We start from the raw sequence: 9,789 nt of genomic DNA on the forward strand, positions 1-9,789 counted from the left end.
ATTTTTCACATAAAAAAAAAAGGTTCATAGTTTCAAGGCATGAAATCAGATGAGATTACATACATTGTATATTCCAATGAATGCTTTTTATTTTGTGATTGTTTAAATGTTTTCTAAAAGAGATACTATTTTATAAATTGATAAAAGGAAATGCATGGTTCATTAGGAAAATGGTAGACTACATGAGGTGAATTTATACACTACATAAGGTGAATTTAAAACCATTAATTTTTCAAACTAGTGATCCATATTCGGGAGCATGAATTTAATGACACACACGAGATTATACACATAAGCAATCTCAACTTATGATATTTCATAAAAAATAATATGGTTCATCTTTGATTTTAAAACTATCTATTTTCTAGCGTGGTTTATCTTGCACCAAATCTCAATATTATCTTCGTATTCATGTACCCCCACTCTGTAAAAGGATGGGGCAGTACCTTAGCCATAAACGAAAAGCATGAATTGATAGGAAAAGTTAAGATAAATTTATTGATTCCAAAGTATCCAATTTTAAATAAATGATCTAGATTATTCATTTATGAGGCATCTGCAGAATGAAAAATTATAATTTAACAACTAATAAGCTGTTCCAACACTAAAAGATATCATCACATCCTAATATATCTTGCATATTATTTAACTCAATTCTCATCATAATATTTTATCTTTATTTGGTTTCCTGTAGCTTGTTTTTTTGATTATTGCATCTAGCATGCATACATAGCCAGCAACAACATATTAATTAATATAGATGAGTGGTCGAGCTTGCTATTCTCATGCATTGCATGAAACATGCAACTAGGATAATCAAAAGGAGGGAAAAGACAAAACAAAAGATAAGCCTTATGTTAAGAGGAAAAATTGGATTTCTCTTGCCAAGTAAAAGAGAATCAGGGTTGTGGATATGTGGTTTAGAGATGGAGTGGGGTTTCCTGTTATTTCGACCGGCTGCATAGTTTAGATGGAACGTGGGACAGTGACTGAGTGGCCCGTGGCATCCAATATTTAGATTCCTTTTTAATTATTGGGATCGACTATTAAAGTCACCAACACATTACGCGTAACGCTCCAAATGGGAGCCAGCTACATCTGGTCCTTGGGATGGGGCGGCCTCGCACCTCGACCTCACAAGGGGGTCTATATTCCACTAAACTTTTCCAATTTAATAATAAAATCAACAATAATATTATATAATATTTAGCATTTTTTTATTGACTCTTGCGGAGGCAGCTCGGTGGTGGTGGTGGTGGGAAGTGGAGCCGGATGACGTCATTAGAACGCCACGTGGGCGACCACGGCACCCGCTGCGGGGGAATGGTGCTCCGAACGGCAGCGGTTCCCGTGGGGCCCGCCACTGTCGCGAATTCCGTGACCTCCGCCTCGCGGCAACACCCCAAAGCACTCTCACCGTCGGATCAAAAGAAACGGACGGATGGCGATGCCTCTCTAGGCTCCGGAACAACGAGGCGGAGGCCCCAGGAGCCAGCTAGGCTTCGCCCCAAGCCCCGCGCCCCCGGCGCGACCATCTCTGCCGAACCGCACTGTCGCCACGTCATCCTCGAGATCGAACGGTTTCCAGTTTTTCGAGGACGAAATCACGAGATCTCCACCGTCGATAACCACCCCAGCACTTGCGCGGTGGGTCCCGTGGTCAAGTGGGCGAGAAAGGATGATTAGAAAAGGGCGGGCGGCAACCCACTGAAAGTGGAAATTATGAGCCTGACTGGCCCGGTCCACCGCCTATAGCCGGTGCCGATACCGGACCTTTCCCATCCCGCCCGCTCGGAGACTACACGTGTCGATGACGGCGATGCGCCGGAGTAATTCGCGGTCCTTGTGGAACAAGGAAGCGATATTTATTACGACACTTGGCGGTTCAGTGCCGTAGCCCCTGTTGAATCGCACGGCTGGGAGTCTAGCCACCGTGGCACCGCAAAACATTGGCCGTCGGATTGGAGGAGGGATCGGACGCACGGGATTGAAGTGCGGGAGTGAAGGGGGCGATCTCTTCCGTCGGTTCGCGCCTCGAGTGGGGCTGGGCGAGTGACAAAAACCGAAAGGGAACGAGACGGGCGGCAGAAAGAGGAGAGGAAAGCAAACCAGAGGAGAGAAAAGAGAGCAGAGGAGGCGGCGAAGAGAGAAGGGGGCACAAAGAGGCGGAGGAGAAGAAGATCTGAGCGTAAAAATCCCTCCTTTTGCCGTTTTCTTGAAGGATTCCAAGGAGGCTAACCGATTTAATACCTCGGAAAGGGCGTTTTCCGTGCTTTCCAGGCGAAAATCCGTCGGGAAACGGCGGAGATCTACTTCGGAGATCGGTTCTCGAAGGAGAGAGTGGTTGGAGGATGAGAAAAGGGGGGGAGAGGTGATCTCATTGGATGAAAGAGATCGAAGGGAGATGGAGAGGAATCGAGAAGCACGGAGAGGAACCGTGGCGGCTGTGAACGGTGGGTTGTCTAGGAGGAGGCAGAGGAGCAGCAGCTTGAGAGACTCTCCTGGTTTGATTCTTCAGATCCGTCGTGCTGTTTTTTAGTCCTTTTTTTTCTTTTGCTTTTCCGTATGTTCATGGTTTTTTTTTTTTTCCTTCAAAGCTTTTACAGAGGAGGATGGAGGGATGGAGATGGCCGAGACGACGAGGCTCCGGGATCGAGGGAGCAAGAAGGATCGAGATCGGGATAGATCTAGCCGGTCCAAGAGGAGGAGAGGCGAGCGGATGCTGCACGGGAGCAACAGAGACGAAGGGGATGATAGCTCCGAGGAGAGCGTCGACGACGAGGAGGAGGACGATGAAGACGACGTGTCCGTGGCCGTCCGGTCGCCGCCACCGCCACCTCCTCCGGCGAATCCGGCCTCCTCGTCCTCTTCTCTACCTCAGAGCAACCACCATCACCACCACCAGCAGCAGAACCGGAAGAGTTTTCCGCCCAAGGTCACGACGAGGACTCCGCCGGTCTGGAAGCCAGACGAAATGATCGGATTCTTGGTGCCGAGAAAAGCCCGGTCAGGTATGGGGAGAAGAGAGTCAGAGAGTAGACATGGCTTGGGAGTTGGAAGCCGAAAATTTTTCGTTTTTTGATTTTTTTTTTCCCTTTATATTTCACGGTCAGACATGTTGAAGCCTTTGGTTTTATTTTTTTTTTTCCTTCGTTGGTGTTGCAGCTTCTACGAAAAGGTCACATGAATGTTGGGTTTCAGGTGGCTCTGGAAGTGGAGAGCAGGTTCCACGGCAAGCTTCGGCCTCTCCGTCGAGGCTCAGCCCTGCCTCCACCACCCAGATCTCACCCTCCTCCAACGCCACCGCTCGCAAGAAGATGGTCCGATTCCCTCTGTTTCATTTGATCATCTTTCTCTAGTGTTAGTCCTTGACAAGCTTTTACTGATGGTCTCATTTGTTTCAGAAACCGATGAGTGGACCCAAGCACCGGCCACCAAAGGTCTCCAAGTCGCCGTCTTTGATCGAGGAAGATATCGAGATCGAGGTCGCTGAGGTGTTGTTTGGGATGACGAGGCAATTCCCATGCCCGCCGAAACAGGAGACGTCCAAGATGGATTCCAAGGAGATGAATGGCGGTGCGAGCAACGAATCTAAGTCGAGAGTCTCCTCACCAAACGCGATCTCCCCTCCTCCCCCAGCATCCCAGACATCGGTTCTTCCTCCGTCCAATTCTAGCTCTAATCCCACTTCCTTGTCTGCTATTGGTGAGCAGAGCGGGCCATATGTTTACTTTTTCTCATCGTTTTTCCATTCTGTGTGACTGATGGCGCGACGCCGATGTTGCAGCTCCGAAGAGGAAAAGGCCAAGGCCTGTTAAATTTGAGGATGAAAGCCCCACAAGTCCTGTTGGCCTAGACGCTCTTCCAAGCACATCCGTGTCCTCTTCAGCTAAGTTGGAATCTGAGCAACCGATGAAGACCGAGGCTTCGTCACCCCGATCAGAGAAGAACACTGCTGCTCCTGCCATCGAGAACGGTGATGTGTCTGTCCCTCAGGTGGCAGCGGCCGCTTTGGATGTACAGCAAGAATCAGCAAAGACAGAGAGCAATTCAGTTCCTGATGCGAAGCTCTTGAAGGGAGAACCAAATGGCCAGAATCGGACAGAGAGTCATAAAGAAGCTGCTTCACCTGCAAAGGAAAATTCCTGTGCTGATTTGGATGTCAATCATGTGGAAGAAACTGCAGCAAAGGGGTAAGCGTTTGAGATCTGCTTGGTTGTCATTGATATTTATTACAGTTTAGGATTCTGAGAGGAATCCTCAATTGTTGTTTTGGTTCCCATTTTGCAGATCTCCAACGGCTGACAGCGTCCGCGAAGAGAAGTTTAACATTGATCTAATGGTGGGTGCCTTTCTAATTCTCAAAAAGTCCGCAAAAACTATTTGGGCAGCTCGACGTATTGAAAAAGAAATGCTTTTTTTTTTTTTTTTTTTTTTTTTTCAGGTTCCTCCTCCAGAGAGGGATGAATTGTGCGACTTCGATTCATATCACAAGTCGCAGGGTCCAGAGATTGACATGGTGGGCGATCTGTCTGCAAATTTGTTGTGAAGGTTTTCATTGTGTTTTGATTTGGGTTTCGTTGACTCGGTCTTATTCCTCTTTTAGGTGTCAAAAGTAAACAATGAGAAGAAGGAAGAAAAGGCAGTGGAGAGAACAACACAAGTAGATGAAATTCCTGAGGTCGACCGGAAGGTTGAGAAATCCACCAAGGAGGAATCCAATTCAAAGAAGCAGATGGGTAAGGGGAGGACCTTTGACCTGCAACTTGATTTGGAGAAGCCAGATAAAGACAGCCTTGATGGCGGCAGGCTGCCATTCCTGAAGCAGCAACCAAAAGTCTCTAAATCGGAGCCTGAACCTGAGAGGCCTGGTAATTGCCTCCGCTTTTATATCTGTATTCTCTGGCTCTCTGCTAGATTTTATCTTTGTTATCTGTAGATGTGATTTTTACTCTCTTCCTCCGAAATTGCTTGCAGCGTCATCTGCTTCCGTGCCTATGCCGATGACTGTCGCAGGCTGGCCCGGAAGTTTTCCTCCTTTCGGGTTTGCAGCTTGGTCCTTTCCTTCTACCTCTTTTGCTGTTGAGATTTCTGGTGATTCACCTTCTTCCTCATTAACAGGTATATGGGCCAAGTCCCATCTCTGCAAGCAGCCGTTCCGATGGATGGAATGCCAGGATCTTCCAGTATCTTGCAGGTCTTACTTTCTGCCTTTCCTACCTGCTTCCCCTTTCTGTCTTTCCTCCAAATATCTGAATTTTGATTTCGATATTGTAGCCTCCTAGCTTCCTTTCTCCACAGCCCCGCCCAGGGCGCTGTGCGACACACTGCTACATTGCACAGAACATATGCTACCATCAGCGACTTGCAAAGATGAATTCTTTCTGGCCTGCAGCGGCCGGCAGCACGCCACCGATATACGGGGCCAAGCCATACAATCTCAATGCAGTGCCACCTTCAGATGCATTTGCAGGTGGCTTCCCGGGCAGGAATGTGGGCTCTTTGCAAGACAATAAGGGCGCTGCAGTGGTGCCTGCGCTCCCCGGGCCTCCCTCTAAGGATATGATGCCATCGGCCAAAAATAGTACTGTGGAAGCTGCCCAGAGGAAACAGCCAGGCCACCAGCAGCCACCCCAGCCTGGATCAGCAGCCAATGCTCTAGTGAGTCTTCTATCCTCATTTCGTTTATTTTACTTTGTATATGTTGGATTGAGAAATAAATTATACTGTTTTCCTTTCCCCCTATTTCTTGTTTTCAGCCTGGCCCTGCATTCGTTTTGCCTCTCAACCATCAGCAGGCTGCTGCAGCTGCCGTGGCCGCTGCTGGCACCCGATCTGGTGGGTCAAAATCTACTCCAGTGCCACCATCTTCTGGTGCCTCTTCATCGGCAGTGATGAGCTCGGCATCTGGTGGACAGGCAGCACCCATGAGCTTAAGCTTTCCCGGCTTGCCCCCAAATGAAACGCAGTACCTGGCTATACTACAGAACAATGCGTACCCTTTTCCTATTCCTGCTCATGTTGCAGGAGCTCCACCTTATAGAGGAAGTCCTGGCCAAGCAATGCCCTTCTTCTACCCTTCCCAGGTGCTCCACCCATCGCAACTCCAACAGCAGGGACTGCAACAACCTCCCCATGCCCAACAAGGCCGCCAGAATACAAGCACATCGAGTGGATCATCATCCTCCCAGAAGCACCTGCAGCAGTCACAGCAGGCCTTGGGAGGTGGAGCCAGTGGCGGTGCCAATTCACTTGGCTTTCCAGCTACAAACCAGAGGCAGCACCTGCTCCCCCACCAGGCTCGGCAGCAGGAGTCTGATAAGGGCTTGGAAGACAGCCCCTCCACTGCTGATAGTAGGGTTTCTCAAGTACAGAAGAGCATCTACAACCACAACTTCGCAATGCCGATTTATTCTCAGAATTTTGCCTTGATGTCTAATGCCAACGCTGCTCCTGCATTGGGCACTGGTGGGGGTCACAGTGACAAGCAACCTTTGCATCATCAGCAGCAGCAACCACTGCAGAACCAAACGGTGAAAGTGGAGCTCACATCGTCCCAAGCTTTTGCAATGCCCTTTGCATTTAGTGGGGCTGGAGCAGCTGCACCAGGCCTTGACTTCTCTTCCATGGCACAAAAGCATGCCCTTTTCCAGAGCTTCCCAGAGGCTGCGAGGCATGGCTACCACCAATTCGCCACAGCTGCTGCTGCTGCCCAAGCAGTGCAGCAGAAAAAGGCCATGGAAGATGTGAAGCCTGCTACGGACCTGACGAATGCAAGTGTTGCGGCTGAAGAGGAGAGGAAGGTGATGGCAGGCAGCAAAGCTCCGGCTAGTGGTTCACAGCATTGCCTTAACTTCTCCAAACCAGATAGTGAGCCTCCCATCTCTTCTATCATTGGCAACAGTGTCATTGACAGCTCATCTCGAACACTGAATCTCATTCCAGCTGCTTCAAATCCCAGTCGAACAGCAAACCGGCCTGGTGGTGCTGCTCCATTGACCACATTGGCTGCCACAGCTACTGTCAACCTTTCCAATTCCCAGCAGCAGCAGCTAATTCAACTTCAGAAGCACCACCAGCAGCAGCAGCACCACCAGCAGCAGCAGAATCTGCACCAGCAGCTGCAGCTGCAGCAGCTGCAGCTTCAGAATCTGCACCAGCAGCAGCGACATCTTGCATCAACCCATGTGAAGTCCTCTACATCAAGCAACAGTGCAAGTGTCTTCTCTGATCGTCTGCCTGGGGGCTCTACTGTTACTAAGTACCCACAAACTCTTCCCAGTTTCCCTCAGTCTCTTATCCAAGGAGGCAGCCCCACCCAGTCGCCGCAGTGGAAGGCCTCCACTGCAAGATCTGGCACACCTGCCCCTGCCTCTGCCCCATCTTCTGCTCCATCAGTAGTGAAGAACAACCATCTCCTTCAGCAACCAGGTAGAGCGTCCCAGCAGCCTCTTCCTGCCTCAGGCCACCAAACTCAGATTTCTTTTGCTGGCGTGAATTCGGTGAAAACGGTATCCTCCGCTGGAGGACAGCACCACTCCGGGGCAACTAGCAATCCATCTCCATCTGCCACCCCCATTGCTGTTGGCTCCCCCTCAAATTCAGTTTCCAAGACTGCTGGTGGCAGTCCACGGGCTTCAGCAAGTGCAAAACCTGGTCAACCAGCAACTGCTATGCCTCTTCCCCCACAATCATCTGCCAAGAGTTGTGTGTCGAGTTCGAGCTGCAAGTCATCGCCGGTGGCTAATCAAAATGTTCCATCCATTCTGGGCCATCCCCATATTACTTCTGCCCCAAGCTCTGGTTCTAAACCCCAACAGCCGCACCAACAGGCTCAGCCCTTCCCTAGACCGCATCCGTTCCCTAATGCTCAGCTCATGTTTTCCAATCCCTACCCACTGCTTCAAGCACGGTCTCCTCAAGCCCATGCTGCTGCTGTGTACTACCAGAGACACCCATCTGAACAACAGCTACCCCAACCGTCTCAGCAGCATCAACACCAGCCAAATGCGACGCCCCTCGGCCATTCTGCTCTAACGATGGCTGGTGCCTCTCCGACAAATGACCCTACAAGAGCTGCGGCAGTGGCAGCAGCAGCAGCTGCCGCTGCCGCTGCCGCTGCGAGCAACATGAAGGCATTTTCCCCTCCGGGCCTGATGCATGCTGCGCAGCTTGCTGCGGCTGCACAGTCTGCTGCTGGCGCTCCCCACCATATCATCCCTGGCTCATTCCCTTATATGATGCCGCCCATCTCCGTGAAGCCTGCAGCTGATCAGAAGCCTGCAGCTGGTAATTAGCTTTTCTCCCATATTCTACGTCCCTGTTTCTTAAATGGCTCATTATTTTGTTGGCGGTAGCAGTGGTGGTAAAGTTTCGCGTGTCGGTAGTTATGGAGGTCTCATTTTGTTAAGGAACGGTTGATTTGCCCAGGGAATGACAATTTGCATGCGTGCTGGCAGCCTGAGAAGAGATGATGGAGCTGACGACGCTGCTGCTGGGGCCGAGTGGACCACCGGTTCTCAGGCACGCCATGGGAGGCCGTCGTCTCTCTTGTTTGGGTCCGGCGGTGCAAGAGGATACGTGGCTTTTGCGTCCGCAATTTTGGAATGATGAAAGAGGCCGTTTCAGACTTCGCCTCGGCGTTTCCACTGGTGGAGAGTTTCAAGGAGAGAGGGAGGAAAATGAAGGTAGATGGTGGTCGGCCGTAGTCGGCGGGCCCCGCTTGCCGGTTTCTTGGTCCGGGTTTTCTATCCTTCTCTGCCACCGTGAGCGGAAAGAGAATGCGGGGTTGAGACCCAGAGAGGGGACGATAAGGACAAGAACCGAAGAAGACTTTGAAACAACGGCATGGATGTGTATAGAATTTCCTCCCATCTTCAATTTTGTATTTGGTGGTCTGATGTCTGCTACCATCGTTTGGGCGCCTTTCTTTTTCCTTCTTAATTTATTCCAACTTGATATCAAAGAGAGATGAATGACAGTGATTATTTTATATTATTTTGTTGATGATTCTTGTGAGACATACCTGTTTTCGAGGCGAAGTTGGTCAGAACTGAAGCAAAGCAGGTGCACCTGACGTTTGGTTTCATCGCTTATAACTAGATCAAGTTGGGTGCATGGTTTTAAAACTGAGCATCTCTCATGGGAGGGCCGAAGTCCTAACAATAGGAAGTTAGAAACCGTGTGACAGCAGAGGGCTGGCTCTGGTGTTGGAAATGTGTGGACATTTGTTTGAGGGGTTTGCGTATGTGAACACAAAATGCAATTCTCGAATTCTCTGAATATAGTGTACATGACCGGGACATGGTGAATTGACGTTGGTTTATAGTTTTTTCTGGGTCGTGGTATATTTTCCATCTTATGTCAGAAAATAATAAATCTAGTGAGTTGGATGCCCAACCAGGTATGAGATTGATTTCCTTCCCCTGCTCCTCCTATAACGTATATCTGTTTCATAGCCTTTGACAGGACAAATTATATCCTAGTCTCTATGCATCGTACTGATCAGTTTGTTGGAGTCTAGAGAAGGGAGACAAGATGGTGCACGGCTATGGTACATGCAGGGTAGGATATAATTTCTGGATTGACTTGCGATCCTTTAGGGATGGCCTCGACAAACTCTCTCTTCTCGAGCTTCCTTCCGGACCTAGCTCAATGGAGGAGCGTTCGTGGTAAGATATCCGTCTATTGGCATTATTGTGGTTTATATTACATATTATATTTGGTTGGCTAGGATCACTTATCTTTAAATCCAGATTGCAGTCTGTCTGCATTATCTTGGAGAGAGCT

At 49.5% G+C, this 9,789-nt stretch overlaps 1 protein-coding gene across 5 annotated transcripts; it reads left to right on the forward strand.

Moving 5' to 3' along the window:
- The first annotated feature begins 2,068 nt into the window (after positions 1-2,068).
- On the forward strand, positions 2,069-8,997 carry LOC105055097 (protein TIME FOR COFFEE). Of its 5 annotated transcripts, XM_073252055.1 has the most exons (14): positions 2,069-2,504; positions 2,598-3,011; positions 3,166-3,320; positions 3,405-3,705; positions 3,788-4,193; positions 4,291-4,342; positions 4,445-4,519; positions 4,607-4,871; positions 4,978-5,044; positions 5,122-5,197; positions 5,278-5,661; positions 5,760-6,870; positions 6,946-8,289; positions 8,431-8,997. In XM_073252055.1, exons 1-14 carry the CDS (start codon positions 2,405-2,407, stop codon positions 8,472-8,474), a joined length of 4,794 nt encoding a protein of 1,597 aa, XP_073108156.1. In that variant the 5' UTR covers positions 2,069-2,404; the 3' UTR covers positions 8,475-8,997. The 5 variants fall into 5 exon arrangements, with proteins under 5 accessions (XP_073108156.1, XP_073108152.1, XP_073108155.1 ...); XM_073252051.1 differs by having other exon boundaries at positions 5,760-8,289; XM_073252054.1 differs by having other exon boundaries at positions 5,760-8,289; positions 8,460-8,997.
- Positions 8,998-9,789: the final 792 nt, after the last annotated feature.

Source organism: Elaeis guineensis, chromosome 2 (assembly GCF_000442705.2).
Source record: "Elaeis guineensis isolate ETL-2024a chromosome 2, EG11, whole genome shotgun sequence".
Lineage (NCBI taxonomy): Eukaryota > Viridiplantae > Streptophyta > Magnoliopsida > Arecales > Arecaceae > Elaeis > Elaeis guineensis.